This window comes from Centroberyx gerrardi, chromosome 18 (assembly GCF_048128805.1).
Source record: "Centroberyx gerrardi isolate f3 chromosome 18, fCenGer3.hap1.cur.20231027, whole genome shotgun sequence".
In the NCBI taxonomy this organism is placed as follows: Eukaryota; Metazoa; Chordata; class Actinopteri; order Beryciformes; family Berycidae; genus Centroberyx; species Centroberyx gerrardi.
Window position 1 is genome coordinate 28,884,362 of NC_136014.1, and position 19,649 is coordinate 28,904,010.

General features: G+C 44.2%; 2 protein-coding genes across 2 annotated transcripts; both read left to right on the forward strand.

Moving 5' to 3' along the window:
• The first annotated feature begins 1,841 nt into the window (after positions 1-1,841).
• asb2a.1 (ankyrin repeat and SOCS box containing 2a, tandem duplicate 1) lies at positions 1,842-7,658 on the forward strand. Its single transcript, XM_071902947.2, has 9 exons — positions 1,842-2,155; positions 2,860-2,970; positions 3,111-3,280; positions 3,443-3,598; positions 3,744-3,989; positions 4,374-4,545; positions 6,349-6,931; positions 7,039-7,192; positions 7,401-7,658. The coding sequence occupies exons 1-9, from the start codon at positions 1,845-1,847 to the stop codon at positions 7,547-7,549; spliced, it is 2,052 nt and encodes a 683-aa protein (XP_071759048.2). The 5' UTR covers positions 1,842-1,844; the 3' UTR covers positions 7,550-7,658.
• A 3,391-nt stretch (positions 7,659-11,049) lies between these two features.
• Positions 11,050-17,787, forward strand: LOC139914598 (ankyrin repeat and SOCS box protein 2-like). Its single transcript, XM_078289999.1, has 8 exons — positions 11,050-11,186; positions 11,368-11,534; positions 13,472-13,627; positions 14,271-14,516; positions 14,607-14,778; positions 15,966-16,557; positions 16,647-16,803; positions 17,253-17,787. The coding sequence occupies exons 1-8, from the start codon at positions 11,050-11,052 to the stop codon at positions 17,423-17,425; spliced, it is 1,800 nt and encodes a 599-aa protein (XP_078146125.1). The 3' UTR covers positions 17,426-17,787.
• Positions 17,788-19,649: the final 1,862 nt, after the last annotated feature.

Consider the following 19,649-nt stretch of genomic DNA (forward strand, 5'->3'; position numbering starts at 1 on the left):
TGTGCGTTCATTCAAAAATAACAGTTTTCAGTTTTTTATTGGGATTTTCATTTGTATATTTGTCCATATCGGGATCCTGTAGGAATGGTGACTCCCTGTTTCCAGAGAGCTGATTGGTCAGGAGGCCTTTCATACGTTTTGATCCGATACCCAGAATTTAACCTGCTCCGGAGCAGGTTAGCCGTGCAGCATCAGTTACCATGGTGATTTACCCCGGTTAAAAGGGAACCACCTTCGTGAGACCGAAAAGCCAGGGTTAAACGCAAAGCTAGCTCGCTAACCCCAAATCCTGCTTCGTAGTATAGGCCCCAGGTTTCTGATGACAAACCAAACCAGCGGCTTGTTTTAGTCCCTGATCCAATCTGATGAACTCCAGACCTCATGTGGCTTTTGGGGGAATTACACAAACAAATATTGCAATATAGTAAACAACCAGTAGACCAGAGGGGTATTCCAGAAAGACGGTTTAAGAAATCCTAAACTAAATCCTGAATTCTGACTTGAGTGAGCTAGACACGGCATAGCGGGAATTTTCGGTTCCAGAACAACTAATTCAGATTTCAGTGATCGGGCTTGATCAACTCCGGATAGGTTGAGACTGAACTATGCGCGTTCACGGTGAATTTATAAAGCCATCCTCAATCGAGGACTGAAAATAGGATTAATCATGGATTCAGAGGCGACAAGCAGAGCAGAGCGTCATATTTCACTCCAGCTGAAGGGTTAGGGTTAGGGTTATAGGGTTAAGAAATATTAATGACAGCTTGTAGTGAATTTCAGCAAAAAAATAAAATAAATACACATCAGCAACACTTGTGAGACTTGGCATGGAAAAAAATTGTAGATAGAGTTAATGCGTGAGTTAACTATCAAGTTTAATGCTTGTTTTAGTCATTCAACATTTAACATACCTCTGTAAACTAATGTTTAATTAATAGGAAGGATGCAACATAGGCTATTGCCTGAATTGTACACTCTTAATTATTTTTTTACATTTAATTTAGGTGTAGCCTAATCCAGGCGGCATGAAATGCACTTGGCAACAAATTAAAAAAAAAAAAGTATAAGAACATAATTCAAACTCGTAGGAGCCGGCCCTATCTTTGAACAGTGGTAGATAACTGATGGCATGAAGGAGCTCATCAGAGCCAACTACTATGCCCAGGACACACGTGCCAACATAAAGGGTAGGTTTATCACATTCATAATTAATATTTATTTCTTATCTCTATCTACAATTTTATACAGAAAGCTTCCAGTAGCGAATAAAAGGGCAATGCATAACGTGTGTACAGAGGGCAGAAGAAGGCTAGATAAATGGACTCTTCTGAAAAACGGTAACACTCGCGATGATATGCTACAGGTGGGTGTGATAAAATATATCGCAGTCTCTTTCGAAGTAAAGCCCTGCAAATAATTTGAGCTTCCACGTCAACGGGATCTTCAAGACAGGTTTAAAGCCATTTTCCAGAAAAGTTGAACAAACTGACTTGTGTGATGCTTAATGCTGCAGGCTCAGTCGGGTTTAACTCAAGTAAGCCTCAAGTAAACCTGCCACAGAGCGGGTTAGCTTGAGAACATAAATTGCCATAGTAACTGATCTAGATTTACTTTGATCTCAGTTTTTGGAACAGAAAATCCTGGATTTCTGTGAATTCTGAGTTAACAGATCTGGATAACTTGCCAATCCTGCTTTCTGGAATACCCCCCTGGGATCATTTTGACTGAGAAGCCTCCAGTAAGGACTGGGTTCTCCACTGGGTTCAGACTGGAACCATCTGGGTTCTCCACTGGGTTCAGACTGGAACCAGTAACCAGCTGCTCCTCTCTCTCTCAGCTCCATCATGGCAGCAGCCAGCATCTCCCTCTCTGGTTCTCCTGGTTCTCCTGGTTCTCTTGGTTCCGGTCTGGACTTGGAGGACTATTCCCTGTACAGTAACCTGTCTGATGATGAGCTGATGCAGCTCGCCATCGAACGCAGTCTGAGCGACCGCAGCAGCACGGCTCCTCCCGCTGAAACCAGCAGCAGCAGCCTGAATCCTCCAGCTGACCCAAGCCCTCCTGCTCCGCACTACAGTTCCCATAATCCACCTCCAAGCCTGACCAGCACACACCACAGTTCCCACAATCCTCCGACTGAAAAGCCACCTGATCTGTATGTGTCCAGATAAATTCTTTCTTTCTTTGTTTCTTTCTTTCTTTCTTTCTTCTACTTTCTACTTCAGAGTGACAGGAAGCTTGTAGTCTGACAGTTTGTTTTCATAGTGAGACTCTAAAACTGAATGAGACAAAATGGTTTGGGACTAGAGACTAGAGACTACAGACTAGAGACATGGTGTAGCCAGATCTCTTCTCTTTAGACCGCACAGTCAAATCCTGCAGGGCTGAAGTGTGTCATGAGATTTGTGTAAATGTTTTTTAATTCTTTGCTTGTTCCATGTCCTACATTATATTGGTGTCAGGTCAGAGAACGACTCGGTCTATAATTATTTACCAGTTCAGACGTCAGAAGATCTGACTTCAGATCAGTTTCTGTCACCTGACACCGGCCGGCCTCCACACACACCTGTCCCAACTGGCCCTTAGCCAATAGATACTGGCCCTTACCTGACAGACAGTGGCTGTTAGCCAATACAAGTGTTTGGGAAAGCGTCCTAGTGGGACAGAAGTAGAACACATCAGTCATCAAAGCATTCCGACAAGCTTGTGTTACGATATCCAACCTGCTGCCTTAGAAACATTACTGCAGGAACAGTAAGCTGCTGGGGATTAGAGCGGAGTTCAACATGTAAACTGTGTGTTCACTGTGAGGACGGACGGTCCGGACAGCGACTGACGGTCTCCCTGTTCATGTGACAGGAAGAACTTCGATGGAACAGTCAGTCACTTCCTGACTGGTTCTGGGAAACGCATGGTGGCGTATCGCCGCGCCGACGGCACTCTGGTCCACGTCGCTCCGGAGTCCGAAGAGTAAGTTTCAGCTGTTAGATTAGTTAAACATGAAACCATATTCTGCTGTGAGTTGTTTCGGTTAAACTTTACAAGAGCTTCATAACAGCAACGTGACACATTCATGACCAGGCAGATGGCTGATGGGTATTTTCCCGCAGGGAGGAGGAGCCTCTTTTCAAAGCGATACGGATCGGCGATGCCAGCAGAGTGAAAGCGCTGGCCGCTCTGCCTGGCACCAACCTGATGCTGCCCAGTAAACCGGGCTGGCTGGCGCTGCACCAGGCGGCGTGGTACGGCCAGGAGGCCTGCCTCCACCTGCTGCTGGCAGGTAGCTTCACATCTAACACCTGAACCAAGAAGAGGTTTAGTTTGGGTCACCTGCTGCTTTAGATGATTAACAATGGAACACGACCTCATATGGACGAATGATAGAACTACAAAATTAGAGTTGGGTTTTACTGGTTTCTACTGTGTGTGTTTCATGTTCCAGCCCAGCCGGGGATGATCAACAAGCGGACAGGGAAGGACCAGACGGCTCTACTGATAGCGGTCAGCGGGGAGCAGGTCGGCTGCGTCAGTATCCTGCTGGAGGCCGGAGCCGACCCCGACGTCCTCAGCAAAGACAGAGAGACTGCGCTGTACAAAGGTCACAGTTCACTGTTTCAGCATCCCAACATACAGATTCACCTTTACATATTGCAGCTTCAAATGCACAGAAGACACTGTGAGTTAGCAATATTGAAGGAAAACTTGTGTGAATAAAGTCTGGTTCTACTGGTTCTCCTCCACAGCTTGTGAGCGGGAAAATGCGGAGATGGTGGCCATGCTGCTGAACCACGGAGCAGCGGTGAACACACACTGTATCCAAGGCTGGACCGCTTTTCAGGAAGCCGTGTGTCGTAACAACGTGGAAATCTGCGAGATGCTGATGAAAGCCGGAGCGAAGCTCAGTCCGGCTAACATCTACGGCATCACTCCGCTGTTCACCGCCGCTCAGAGCGGACAGGTGGAGACACTGCGCTTCCTCCTCAAACATGGTACATTCATTTTGTCTGAAGATAGTAATAATAATAATAATAAAGTTTATCTGTATAGTACCTTTCAAAACAGAGTTACAAAGTGCTTCACAATACACAAGAGAGCAACATACTAAAAAGCAATTAAAAATCAAGGCAAAATACAGATTGACATAAAACAACAAGCTTGGAAGCAATGAGATAAGAGCAAAACATCCTGAAAATCACCACTGTGACACAAATATCCATATCTCAGTTAGGAGAAGCCAGTCCAGTAAAGTGTTTTAAGAAGAGATTTAAAAGAAGATGCTGATCTGACCTGATATCCTCAGAAACTCGCTCCAAAGCCTCGGGCCTAACAGATTTCTCTGAATAAGACGATGAGTGTTTCCCATGTGGCTGCAGGTGCAGATATTAACAGCCAGGCCACAGACGGAGCCACCGCTCTGTATGAAGCCACTAAGAACGGACATGAGGAGATCGTCAAGCTCCTCCTCTCCCAGAACGCCGACGCCAACAAACCTGGAAAGACGGGTTTACTGCCGCTTCACGTTGCAGCCCAGCGAGGAACTGACATGTAGGCACAATACAACACAACTTCACTTACTGAAGCATGACTGACAGATATCAGCACAGCGGGACACACCTGCCAAACACTGGACTCTTTCCAGTCAGAGAAGGATGCTGCATTTCTATTGGAGAAAACGTTAGATGTCAATCATTTTTGTCCAATGATTCAGACAAATCCCCTCTTTCTATTGGATGTGATCAGTAGCTGGTAGATGAAATGTAAAGTTTGGTACTGATGTGTCTGGTCATGGTTTCCAGGAAAGGCCTGCTGACTTATGACTCCTTCAGCTTTGACAAGTCAGTTCAGTAAGTTGGTGTGTTGACTGGCACCAAAGAGTTTACTTTACCACTTTAATACTGACGTTCTCCTTAACACACACCTAACCTGCCTCTGATCTCCTTAGAACCATCATTTAACCTTTTTCCACTATAATACCCACTAAATATGTTAGTGACTGCTGCAGCTTGGAGACATAAACCTATAAATGTTGAATGGATGGAGTCATTGAGTAACAGTTCTCCATAATCATATTTTAAAACTCTTCAAATGTAAAAAGTAATCATAAGCTTCAGCTTTCCATCTGCTGCTGGCTGTACGCTTCATGTCTTCTCTATTCATTTGCATGCGACATGTTTGATATTCCATCTTTGTCATGTATTTTTCACCCTTTTGAATTTCAGACCCATTTACAGTAATACCTAGAAACTACATGAAAATGTTAATATTTTCAGGAAAAAAATACCCGAAAGTATTAAAGATGGTATTGGTAAGGTTTGAATTTAGAATTTTATTTGAACTTGGCAAAATTGTTCTTGATAAAAACTGGACAGTAATTATATTACCTGCCATAGCAAGTATTCAATTCAGTACAAATAGAGAAATGAGCGGAAACAGTCCATATATCAGACTTAACTAACTTTGTCTCAACTTCTTTGTCAAATCAAACCAAATCAAATCAAATCAAATCAAATTTATACATAAAGCACTTTTAACAAAACAGGTTTGTTTGCTTTACAGAGCAACAATGGACACAAATACAATTAAAACAGAAGACAAACAACAGTCGCTGAGTGGGACAGATCTTGTGTGTTTGTGTGTGGACGAACGTGTGTGTTGTCTATGCATGTGTGTGTGTGTGTTTGGACAGTGAGTATGGACAGAAAGCAACAGCAAGAGGAAGTTAGGGAAGGAACAGGGTGTGATGGTAGTTTGTTAGTTTGTGATGGTAGTTTGTTGGGTGTGATGGTAGTTTGTTAGTTTGTGGTGGTCGTTTGCTAGGTGTGATGGTAGTTTGTTAGTTTGTGATGGTAGTTTGTTGGGTGTGATGGTAGTTTGTTAGTTTGTGGTGGTCGTTTGCTAGGTGTGATGGTAGTTTGTTAGTTTGTGGTGGTAGTTTGTTAGGTGTGATGGTAGTTTGTTGGGTGTGATGGTAGTTTGTTAGGTGTGCCATTAGTTTGTTAGTTTGTGGTGGTAGTTTGCTAGGTGTGATGGTAGTTTGTTAGTTTCTGGTGGTAGTTTGCTAGGTGTGATGGTAGTTTGTTAGTTTCTGGTAGTAGTTTGCTAGGTGTGATGGTAGTTTGTTAGTTTGTGGTGGTAGTTTGTTAGGTGTGATGGTAGTTTGTTCATTTTGATGGTAGTTTGTTGGGTGTGATGGTTGTTTGTTAGTTTGTGGTGGTAGTTTGGTAGGGTTAATGCTAAATAAATGTGTTTTGAGTGTGGACTGATTCCCTCACATGGCAGGAAGCTGAAGCTCTGGTTGTTGAACTTCCTGTTTAAATCTGAGTATTTCCTGTAATGTTTCCATTGCAGCATGGTGTCCATGCTGATCCCAGCCACTAGCAAGGCCAGAGTGAGGCGGACGGGCATCAGCCCGCTGCACCTGGCTGCTGAACACAACAGAGACGAACTGCTGGAGGTGCTGATCGACGCCGGCTTCGACGTCAACGCTCAGCTGAGCGATGAGCGCTCCAAGATGTACGAAGACCACAGGAGCACGGCGCTCTACTTCGCCGTCATCAACAACAACATCGACGCTGTCGGCATGCTGCTGGACGCCGGGGCGAACCCCAACCTGGACATCTTCAACCCGCTGCTGGTGGCGCTGCGGCAGGGCTGCATCCAGACTGTCACCCTGCTGGTGGAGCACGGCGCTAACGTTAACGCCTACATCCCCACCCACCCCACCGCCTTCCCCGCCACAGTCATGTTCTCCATGAAATACCTGTCCATGTTCAAGTACCTGCTGGACAACGGCTGCGACGCTCTGTCCTGCTTCAGCTGCATTTACGGCAGCGATCCACACCCGCCAATCAAAACCACCCGTTCAGAGAGGGACGACCTTCGCTACCCAGTGAGAGTCCTATCAGAAACGAACCCGAGGAGTGCCGTTCAGGTACTGAGTGTATGTGTGTGACTGTATATCTGACCAACTGTCCTACTGTACGAAGTGAAACCTTCACACACTTCTGACATGGTGATCTTGTGCTTGTCGATTGACAGTTCTGTGAGATGATCTCCACCCCCAGTATATGTCGGTGGGCGGGGCCAATCATCGGCGTTCTGCTGGACTATGTTGGTCATGTGAAGCTCTGCTCCAGACTGCTGGAGCATCTGGACAGCTACCAAGACTGGCACAACATCAAGGACAAAGCAGGTGATTTATCTGAAACACGATGCAGTCTGTTCTGACATTCTGGATTCATCTAAAACTATTTAATACATATTAGTGGGAGAGGCTTGTTGTAGTTTGTAGTAGTCTGTAGTAGTAGTAGTAGTAGTAGTAGTAGTAGTAGTAGGTATATGAAGCATTTTGAAATATCTTTTTTAAATGTTTAATATTTTGGGTTCTGTCATTCTTCCAGCCCCGCCCCGTCCGCTGATGCAGCTCTGCAGGCTGAGGATTCGCCGCCTGTTGGGACTCGAGCGACTCGGAGGGCTGCAGACTTTACCGCTGCCTGGAACCATGATCAGGTTCCTCAGATATGAGGAGGGACCCGTCGACGTCTGCTGAGCGTCATGGTCCAGCAGGAGGCGGGGCCTCTCTCAGGGGACTTAGATGTCAATTATCTTTTTCTAAAATTGACCAGGAAAAGTTATTGAGCTTATTTTGACTAGTAGCAGTTGAGATCATTTAAACTACCAGATGACAGGCGGAGTGAAAAGATTTGACTTGTTGGACTTTCATTTGTTTAAAGCAGTTCAAAGCAGAAAAATATCCAATGGGATGGATTTAGAGTAAAGTCCTAATTTTAAGGAAGTTGCTGCTAATGTTTTGTGTATGTCACCACTGAATGAATTCTTCTGACTGATGTTTGTCTGCCTTCAGAAGTGAAAGCTGTTTTTGTTTGTTATTTTAGGAATAGATGATTTTCAGAGAATACATAGTATTTGAGGAATATTTCATTATAGCATGTACATAGTTTGACTTTTTGTAAATAGTTGCTTTTATATATTGTCTATCTGATATCTTTTTAAATGTCAGTAGCAGAGTGTCCTGGTGGCTCATGTCGCACAATCCCTCCTGTTTCTCTACTGGATCAAATAAAGGCAAAAACATAATGTTAAAAACGTCATCTGTGTTTCTACTGTGGACTATTAAATAAAGGCAAAAACATAATGTTCAAAACATAATCTGGTACTTTATTCTAGCAGGAGGAAGAACTGTGTTTCTGACAGTGTCCTGCTGGAGGCGCCACATCCCTCCAGATGATTCATCTGACCCAGGGAAGGACTCTATTCATTAAAGTGCTAAATAGAACCAACACTAGATAAAACCCCACAGTGCAATTTTCAACTTTCAGACCTGCAGCTATGTAAAATACCAAGGTGAAATGTTTAGTGAACTGTGGGTGACTTATGATGTTTTGATTGGTTTGTAACGCTCTGCATGGTGTTCCACCTCAGTAAATATCTGACCTTTACAACCGCTTGGTCCTTTAGGTCCTTTATGTTCTTTATGTTCTTTAGGTCCTTTAGGTCCTTTATGTTTTTTAGGTCCTTTGGGTCCTTTATGTTCTTTAGGTCCTTTAGGTCCTTTATGTTCTTTAGGTCCTTTATGTTCTTTATGTTCTTTAGGTCCTTTATGTCTTTATGTTCTTTAGGTCCTTTATGTCCTCTATGTTCTTTAGGTCCTTTATGTTCTTTATGTTCTTTAGGTCCTTTATGTTCTTTAGGTCCTTTATGTCCTCTATGTTCTTTAGGTCCTTTATGTTCTTTATGTTCTTTAGGTCCTTTATGTCTTTATGTTCTTTATGTTCTTTATGTCCTTTATGTCCTTTAGGTTCTTTGGGTCCTTTATGTTCTTTAGGTCCTTTAGGTCCTTTATGTTCTTTAGGTCCTTTATGTTCTTTATGTTCTTTAGGTCCTTTATGTCCTTTATGTCCTTTAGGTTCTTTGGGTCCTTTATGTTCTTTAGGTCCTTTAGGTCCTTTATGTTCTTTAGGTCCTTTATGTTCTTTATGTTCTTTAGGTCCTTTATGTCTTTATGTTCTTTAGGTCCTTTATGTCCTCTATGTTCTTTAGGTCCTTTATGTTCTTTATGTTCTTTAGGTCCTTTATGTTCTTTAGGTCCTTTATGTCCTCTATGTTCTTTAGGTCCTTTATGTTCTTTATGTTCTTTAGGTCCTTTATGTTCTTTAGGTCCTTTATGTCCTCTATGTTCTTTAGGTCCTTTATGTCTTTATGTTCTTTATGTTCTTTATGTCCTTTATGTCCTTTATGTCCTTTAGGTTCTTTGGGTCCTTTATAGCTAACATAACATAATCTGAATTATATTTTTCCCCTGATTCCAACATCAATGAACATTAAAGATGCACTGAAATGATGTGTGAGTGAAGTGTGTGAAGTGACTGACTGGCCTTAAAAGGACAGAGGCTTTAATGTAAAGCCCTCCCCTCTGTGATTGACAGGTGTAAACATGACCGCTGTGCATTATGTCAGGTGACAGAGAACAGAGAACAGCAGCAGATCCAGTAGAACAGCAGCAGATCCAGTAGAGCAGCAGCAGATCCAGATCCAGTAGACCAGCATCAGATCCAGTAGAGCAGCAGCAGATCCAGATCCAGTAGACCAGCAGCAGATCCAGTAGAGCAGCAGCAGATCCAGTAGAGCAGCAGCAGATCCAGATCCAGTAGAGCAGCAGCAGATCCAGATCCAGTAGACCAGCATCAGATCCAGTAGAGCAGCAGCAGATCCAGATCCAGTAGACCAGCATCAGATCCAGTAGAGCAGCAGTAGATCCAGCAGCAGACTGACACTGGTCAGAACTGACATCATGGCTCTCCTCACACCCACAGACTTCAGCACAGTAAGTTAAAGACTTCCTCAGAGTGGTGATCAGTTCATTTGGTTGTGAAGGATTCAGATGCATGTTGTGTTTGTAGAATATCGATCTGATGTGCTGCCATGTTGGATGATGATTAGGGTTTTGATTTTATTTTAAATGGAGCATCTTGATGATCAAATATTAATGATGATGTAGAAGTAAAGTATCAAAACAACTGACTGTCACTGCTGCAGAAATATTTAGAAACTGTTGATAGTGGTTTGTCCATCAGTTGATGTTGTCTAGATGTCTTATGGCTTTGTACCTGCTTCCATTGCTGTGTAGACTTCTTCGTTAAACAGTTTTAAAAACCTTGATAGTTGTACTATCATCTGTATCTGCAGCAGGTCCTGCAGCTGCTTGGTGGTAAAAGAGAGTCTGCTCCTCAAAGTCTTCATTCCTTCACAGCATGCCAAGGATTACAGGAGCTATTTAGAGAATTATAAATGTTTAGCATCCTCCTTTAAACTGGTTTAACATTCACAGAAAGCATCTACAGGCATGTGGACTGGAGCAGTAAAAACATCTGAATAACAACGTTCCCTTTAGTGTCATAGTGTCGTGTTTCATCATGAGCTTCCATAGTTTCCTATCAGATGACAGATGGCACTGTAAGGCTTTTCATCACCTCATTTCCTCAACTCCTAATTTTATCAGCACAAAGACTCACACCTCCATAAGGATGCTTCTGAAGGTGGTCGTGTGTGTGTGTGTGTGTGTGTGTGTGTGTGTGTAGGGATTAAGGGGATTTACAGTATTGTGTGTCCCTATGTGTTTTTCCAGTTGTACAGTTCTGTCTCAGCAGAATCCAACTGTTTGCCTTAGCAAACAACTTGTTAGCTGCTATTTCTGCTTCTCTATTGGTCCATTGATGCTCAAGTGAATCAGGTCAGCAGCTGTCCGCCTGTCACATGACCTTCATGCCGTCACTTTAATTATCAATTCAGCATGTTGGACACTTCAGGTTCATACTGCAGAATAGCAGGTGCAGGTGTGTGACCTGTGGAACCAGATTTTACTGGTTGGAGTTGGGTTGCCTTGATGTGGTAAAGTTATATTGAACTAAGAATTATTATGGTAGAAAACCTCTTCCTCTGTTTGTCTATTATGTCCCATTCACTGAAACTCCATGTCTGCACAAGCCGTAAAGACACTGTAAAGGTAAATAAAGTTATTCACAGGAGAGAATGAAACTAGATTCTCTTGGGAACCTTCCGACTTCGGACGCCACCAGGAGCTACAGCTTCACCAGGAGCGACGGGAGGCACTGTGTCGCCTGGAGACGATATGATGGGTCTTTCTATGTCACCATGGAAACCGAAGAGTAAGTTTATCTCCACACTAGAAACCTAGACATGTTGCTATGGAATGGATCTGAGAAAACTGTCAGTTCCATGTATGAATCATGCTAAACTGTTGACCGGTGTAGTGAACATTGTTGTTGTTTTTCTACATCACTCTCCTCTGTCTTGGGTGGAGAACCAAGCTGTGTTCCTCTGTTCCAGCCTGGTGGATCCGCTGGCCGAAGCCGTCAGAAAAGGAGCGGTGGGCGAGCTGAAGGAGCTGCTGCTGATGGCAGGTCATGTGACCCAGAAGAATCATCTGGGATGGACAGCTTTACATGAAGCTGCCGCCAGAAGGAGGAAGGAGTGTGTTGACATGTTGGTGGAAGGTGAGCAGGTTCCTCCTGGTTCTGTTAGGAGGCTTCACACCGGACCTCAGCATTCAATACACATAAACTGATTTATTTGACAGAAACAGAACTACTGTTTTCATCCACACCGGCTGCTATCATCATTCATCAGTGCTGCTGTCACTAGTGACGACTGGTGTATTCCACTGATATCAGCATATCAACATATTTAACATTAGGACAGTGGAAATATGTTAAACATCAGAGCGATGTACGGTGCTTCAACCAGCCCAAAAAAACACATAACTTCATGTTGGAGCTATTTCCTTTATTTACAAATGTTGGTGATTCTTGTTTGCTTGTGTTTGTGTCCATTAACTGTGTGAAGTGTGTCTGTCCCCCCCTGCAGGACAGACTGAAGCCTGCATGTTGTTTACTGAGCTTCAGTCTTCAGACCTTCTGCTTGTTTGTTACCTTTAATTTAAACATCATGCATCTGTAATCCTATCTTTTGTTTTGGATGTTTCTTATCAAGCCTGTTGTAAGAAGAACTAAATCAAGGACTTTTCATGTCAGCTTTCATCTGGACAGTCAACTTTATTGAAATACTTCAGAAGTGTCTAAACCAGGGGTCCCCAAACTTTTTCCTGTGAGGGCCACATAACTTTTCCCTTCTCTGATGGGGGGCCGGGGTCAGTTTGTAAGAGAAAAAGTGTGACGATCGCAGGGGTGCCTAAACGTAAAAATTTATTGTTTTCCAGAAAGCCACACATAACCAAATAACCCTTTCCGGGTTCTTCACAGAAAAAAAAGTCAGGAAATAAATAATAACCAAATAACCCTCTCTGGGCTCTTCACAGAAAAAAAGTCAGGAAATAAATAATAACCAAATAACCCTCTCTGGGTTCTTCACAGAAAAAAAGTCAGGAAATAAATAATAACACTATTAATGAAATAAATAATAACCAAATAACCCTCTCTGGCCTCTTCACAGAAAAAAAGTCCATGGAACATTAACTTTCTGTTGTGCCGTGCACAATCTTAACAGGTAAAAGTTTAGCTTAGTTATCAGAGCAGAATCTCTCACTTAAATGACTCATATGAGCAGTCTCTCAAAGTTCTTGCGACTCACGGCATTAAAGACATCTTTCTTTTCGGGACACACCTCCTCCGCGACAGCATTCATACATGTCTTGACAAACTCTCCATCAGTGAAAGGTTTACCGCTGCTTGCTATCAGTTGAGCAACCCGAAAGCTGGCCCGAACGGATGACTGGTTCAGCTTAGCTTGGCGTACAAATGTATTCTGCTGAGATAACAGTCCACTTTTTAGCTTTGAGAGTTTGTCTGCTCGCATTTGGCCTTGCAAGCTATCATACTTGTCTTTGTGACGGGATTCATAGTGTCGGCGCAGATTGTATTCTTTGAATACCGCCACCGCCTCTTGACAGATGAGACAAACAGCCTTTTCTTTGCATTGAACAAAAAAATAATCGTTTGTCCACTGCAGGTTAAATACCCTGCATTCTGAATCAATTTTTCTCTTACCTAACATTTTCGCCATTATACCGTTCTCTCTTTGACAGGGGTCTGCGTCTCTGGTATTGTTCAGGGGCCGAGCCAAATGTGGAGGCGGGCCGTATCCGGCCCGCGGGCCGTAGTTTGGGGACCCCTGGTCTAAACCCTCCAGTATCAGACAACAGGGGGGTCACTACACTTCAGTTCTGGTTATTTTCTTATTCTTTCTTGAACTGAAGGTTTCCATGGAGGTAGAGTTTGTCTCCTGAGCCTGTGGTCATCAATCTGAAAATAATATCTTTCTAAATTCCTGAAAAACTGACTTTTTAACAATTAATAACAAGCTGAAGGCTTTGCACAGTGCTGCTGATAGGTCCAACCATGCAACAAGCCCATCTCCATCTGTCTGACATCAGTTCAGACTAACTGATGACACCAGGCTCTCTGCTGTGGTCCAGCCCATCCAGAGCTGATGGACCGCCAGACGCTGAAGGGCCAGACTCCTCTCCTGCTGGCAGTCCTGAACGACCGTCCCGCCTGCGCTCGCTGTCTGCTGGAGAGGGGAGCCGACCCAAACATCTCTGATAAAGATGGGGAGACGCCTCTCTACAAGGGTACAGGACAAAATCCTGTTTGTTCTACATCATTCTGTTCTACGGTTGATTGTTGATCAGTTAGATCTAGTTCGGCTCATTCTCTGTAAAGTCCTGTGAGACCAGCTGTGATGAACTGTAGAAATAAACAAACATGAACTTGTAAATTCATAAATATGGGAAAGACTCACAATGTTGGAAACTTTTCTTCTCGCTCTCTGTGTCTCTCTCTCTGTGTCTCTCTCTCTCTCTCTCTCTGTCTCTCTCTCCCTCTCTCGCTCTCTGTGTCTCTCTCTCTCTGTCTCTCTCTCTCTCTCTCCCTCTCTCTCTTTCCCTCTCTCTCTCTCTCTCTCTCTCTCTGTCTCTCTCTCTCTCTCTCCCTCTCTCACTCTCTGTGTCTCTCTCTCCCTCTCTCTCTGTCTCTCTCTCTCTCTCTCTCTCTCTCCCTCTCTCACTCTCTGTGTCTCTCTCTCTCTCTCTCTCTGTGTGTCTCTCTCTCTCTCTCTGTCTCTGTCTCTCTCTCTCTCTCTGTCTCTCTCTCCCTCTCTCGCTCTCTGTGTCTCTCTCTCTCTCTCTGTCTCTCTCTCTCTCTCTCTCCCTCTCTCCCTCTCTCCCTCTCTCTCTCTCTCTCTCTCTCTCTCTCTCTCCCTTGGTTTCTCCACAGCTTGTGAGGGGGAACAAACAGAAATAGTGTCTCTGCTCCTGGCCTTCGGAGCCGGAGTGAAGCAGCGATGTCTTCTGGGATGGACGGCTCTCCATGAAGCTTCCAGTCGAAACCATCTGCAGATCAGCGAGCTGCTGGTCGAAGCCGGAGCCGACGTCAACGCCGCCGACGTCTACGGCGTCTCTCCGCTGTTTGTGGCGGCGCAGAGCGGAAACCGCGAGGCGCTCGACTTCCTGCTCAACAACGGTCATCGCCGCTTTGTCACTGCTACAGGCTAATTACTCTTAATTGTTTCTAAACTGAAACAACGCTCATCATGCCGTGTCTGAACTGCAGGAGCTGATATCGACCAGCGGGCTGCAGACGGAGCCACTCCTCTGTATGAAGCCTGTAAGAACGGCCACGGCAGCACGGTGCGGCTGCTGCTCTCACACCAAGCAGACGCCGACAAAACCACCAGAACTGGACTGATGCCCATCCACACCGCTGCTCACAGAGGATATGAGGAGTAAATATGAGTAAATATGAGTAAAGGATGAGTAAATATGAGTAAAGGATGAGTAAATATGAGTAAAGGATGAGTAAAGGATGAGTAAATATGAGTAAAGGATGAGAAAATATGAGTAAAGGATGAGTAAATATGAGTAAATATGAGAAAAGGATGAGTAAATATGAGTAAAGGATGAGTAAATATGAGTAAAGGATGAGTAAAGGATGAGTAAATATGAGTAAAGGATGAGTAAATATGAGTAAAGGATGAGTAAAGGATGAGTAAATATGAGTAAAGGATGAGTAAATATGAGTAAAGGATGAGTAAATATGAGTAAATATGAGTAAAGGATGAGTAAAGGATGAGTAAATATGAGTAAAGGATGAGTAAAGGATGAGTAAATATGAGTAAAGGATGAGTAAATATGAGTAAATATGAGTAAAGGATGAGTAAATATGAGTAAAGGATGAGTAAAGGATGAGTAAATATGAGTAAAGGATGAGTAAATATGAGTAAAGGATGAGTAAATATGAGTAAATATGAGTAAAGGATGAGTAAAGGATGAGTAAATATGAGTAAAGGATGAGTAAAGGATGAGTAAATATGAGTAAAGGATGAGTAAAGGATGAGTAAATATGAGTAAAGGATGAGTAAATATGAGTAAATATGAGTAAAGGATGAGTAAATATGAGTAAAGGATGAGTAAATATGAGTAAAGGATGAGTAAATATGAGTAAATATGAGTAAAGGATGAGTAAATATGAGTAAAGGATGAGTAAATATGAGTAAAGGATGAGTAAATATGACACTTTTCTGTAGCATGATGGCAACAATCTGACTACAGTCTGAAACAATCCACAACTTCTGATCTACTGACTTTAGATCTACTGACTTTAGATCTACTGACTTCAGATCTACTGACTTTAGACCTACTGACTAATAATCTGACTAATGCCTGTCTGCCTCTCTCTCTCTCTCTACCTGTCTGTCTCTCTACCTGTCTCTCTCTCTCTACCCGTTTGTCTCTCTACCTGTCTCTCTCTCTCTACCTGTCTCTCTCTCTCTCTCTACCTGGCTCTCTACCTGTCTCTCTCTCTCTCTCTACCTGTCTCTCTCTGTCTCTACCTGTCTCTCTCTGTCTCTACCTGTCTCTCTCTGTCTCTCTCTCCACCTGTCGGTCTCTCTACCTGTCTGTCTCTCTGCAGCATTGTCTCAGTATTGATCCCGGTGAGCAGCAGGTTGTTGGTTCTGTCTGGTGGAATCAGTCCGCTGCATGTAGCAGCAGAACAGAACCATGTTGAGGTTCTGCAGGTTCTGATCCGAGCCGGCTTCGACGTGAACGCCCGTCTGTCAGCCGACCGGTCCGCGATGTACCGGGACCGCCGCCGCACCGCGCTCTACTTCACCGTCGTCAATAGCAACACGGAAGCAGCCGGCATGCTGCTGCGGGCGGGGGCGGAGCCTGGCCTCGACCCCTTCAGCCCCCTGCTGGTGGCGGTGAGGAACGGCTGCATGACCATGGTGCGTTTGTTAGTGGAGTATGGAGCGGATGTGAACGCCGACGCCCCCGCCCGCCCCCCGAACCCCCCCGGCCACCCCAGCCCCGCCCCTCCCTCCACCTTCCCACCCATCATACTGTTCTGTTTGAAGAACCTCTCCATGTTGAAGTTCCTCCTGGACAGCGGCTGTGAGGCTGCCGCCTGTTTTCAGTGTGAGCATGGAGGCTCCGCCCCTCCTGCTGTCAGAACCGGGTTCAGGGACGATCCGGGTCTCCAACCCGACCAGGCTGCACCACAGGTGAACATGCTGTTTATTATTATTGAATTTTGGAGTTTTGGTAGAATTCTGCTGCATGTTTTGCTTGTTTTGCTAAATCCTTCTGTCAGTTCTGTGACATCATGCGCAGCCCGGAGATGAGCTGCTGGGCGGAGCCTGTCCTCCATGTTCTCCTGGACTACGTGGGGAACGTCCAGCTCTGCTGCAGACTGACGGAGCTGCTGGACAGAGACGGATCAGAGACGGATCAGATAAAGGACAGAGCCAGTGAGCAGAACAGGACAATTAAATATTCATTATGTTTATTCAAAATATTAAAAGTGACCACAGTTTATTCTAAATATTGGACGACTATTTATTATTATTAGCTCTACTAATGTCAGGTGCTGAACAGTGTGTTCAGCACTGTCAGTATTTAGTTTAGTACATCATGTTGGTTCACTTTGAAGTTGCATTGTGTTGTTACACTGTTGTAAGAACATTATGTATTAGGATTGTCATCAAGTACCTACACAGTAGATCTGTGTATTTACAATACTTTTCCACAGGTTAGTACACAGGTGAATACACTGGAATAAGACCCTGGTGAAGCGTTAGAGACTTCTCTATATATTTTGTACAATACACGGGTACAAACTGTATATAAAGTGATATTTCCCTCACGTTCTGAAGCAGGAGGATCCTACCAACTGTCTGACAGATGTTTCTCCTCTCAGAGCCTCCCTGCAGCCTGAAGCATCTGTCCAGGCTGCAGGTCCGGCGGCAGACTGGAGTCCAGAGGCTGAGACTGATGGAGACTCTGCCTCTGCCCCGCCGACTCATCAGCTACCTGACCCACCAGGAGGAAACGCTTCAACAAAACAAACTGATCATCAACAAAACAAACTGATCCTCTGATCAGCAGCTTCAAGCCATCTGGTTCTGTTCAATCATCTGAATATCTAATAACTCCTTCATCAATCTTTATTAAATCATTACTTTAAAGTAATCATGTAGAAATGTTTTCCAAGATGTCCTGTATGTTAAGTTGTGGTTGATTTTCTTTCTTCTGAGTGTTTTGGACTGATTTGTCTCCAGCAGGCTGCTGTAGATCAGCTGTAGACTGTAGAGACAGACAGGCAGACAGACAGGCAGACAGACAGGCAGGCACATGTCTGTCTGTATATAACAACATAACTGACTGGAGCTCTGTGGCCTGATGGGAGTGTGGATGTTTAGACAGCTTCTGTATTCTGTATCTGCTCTACATGATAAACATAATAATAATAAACACTTTAAGTTCCACCTTCCTTCTGTCTAAAGCCGTCAGTTCCCAGCATGCCGCTGGTTTTGGAACACAACACTTCCTGTCCCTGTTGTTTTAACCACCAGGGTTGAACCAGGGGTCGGGGTCAGTGTGTGTGTGTGTGTGTGTGTTTACAGGTTATTGAGTTCCCTGGGAGATAAAAATACAGCAGGCACCAAGCAGCAGCTGCTGAAGCCTGAAGGACTGTGAGCAGCAGGAGGCAGAACTGAGCTGCAGAGAAACACCAGCTCAGTGGTTCTCAACCTGGGGGTCGGTACCCCTAACCAGGTCAGATGTCCGGACTCACAGACTCACCTGACGTCTTTTATATCGTCATATTCAACTAAACTCCATTTGTCTGTGAGACGCTCAGATTCATCAGTTGTGTGTTGAAGCAGCAGCTGGACTTTCTCCATCAGTCTGAACTGAGTCTGATGTTTGCTCTCTGATTGGAGGAGTGATGGGGGAGGAGCTTGGTGAAACATGGCTTCTGAAGCAGAAGGTTTTCCATCTTCCTCTCCTCATCAGGAGCTTACAGCTTTGGTTTCCATGGCAACAGCTCAATACAATTTCTAGTCATTAGTGACACTGTGCCACAAAGTCATCAATGTTTGACTTCCATGACTCAAACTCACAGAATATTACAGTGATATAAACAAAAGGACAATCCAGGCACTCCAAATATAAAAATATAACCACGAGGAAGGAAACAGTTATATATTGGAAAAAGTTTAAAGCCTCAGTGCAGAATGAGAGGAGAACGGTTCTGTTCAGAACCTTGCAGTCTATGTTCCACCAGCAGGCGGCGTCACTTCCCTGCAGACAGAACCGACATCAAATCCTCTCTACCATTTATTTTAATCTGCAACACTTTGGCTGTTGTTTTACAATAATCACATTTACACACAGACAGCTCTGTATTATAAACATTTACATGCTACAGGATTCTGTTACAACAGGCTAAAGACATGTTACGTCCTGCATCATGAGATGATACATTGTTACCAATCATACAGTGCTGTAAAGCTTTAATAAAGTAATATAATATCCATATATAATCTCCAGCTCCCACACTGAAGCATCACTACTATACTATTATACAATACTACTATACAATGCACTATAAGGGAGTTACTAGGAGACTGGACCCAAATGCAATGACCGGCAGAGAGAGAGAACTAGGTAGGAGCAAGAGCTTTAATAGCTGAACTTCGGCAGAAGTACAAAAACAAAACAGGCTGAGTACAAAACAAGAAATCCAAAAAGCAAAAAACTGCAACAGGCTGGCAAACAAAGGAAGACAAAAAACCAAACCTGGCCGGTAACAAGGCAAGAAGATTTCCACATGAAACACAGGGTACAGAGCAGAAGGCAAAGCAGGTCTTGAAGCAGGTAACTGGGCTGGTGACAGAACGAGAACAACCGGGAGCAAAACAGAACAGGTAAGACGGGGAAACACAACAGACGAACTGGCAACCACTCCGTGGAACACAGAGTATTAATACACACACAGACTAACGGAGAACGGGGAACAGCTGGCAGGAGGGGAATTAGTCTGGGAGTTGATTGGCTGGAAGCAGGCAGGTGAAGGGGGGAACAAAGTAACAGGGCTAATGGGCTGATGGAAGACAGGTGTGTGTAGCAGGAGGAGGGAAAGTCGAGGACATCTAGTGGCTGGCAGGAGGATGGCAGGACTGGGGAGTGAAAGGAGTGGTGACCAGGACACAAGGGCTAGGGCTGAGGGGCAGATCATGACACTATACTATACTACTATACAATACTATACTATACTATACTATACTACTATACAATACTATACTATACTATA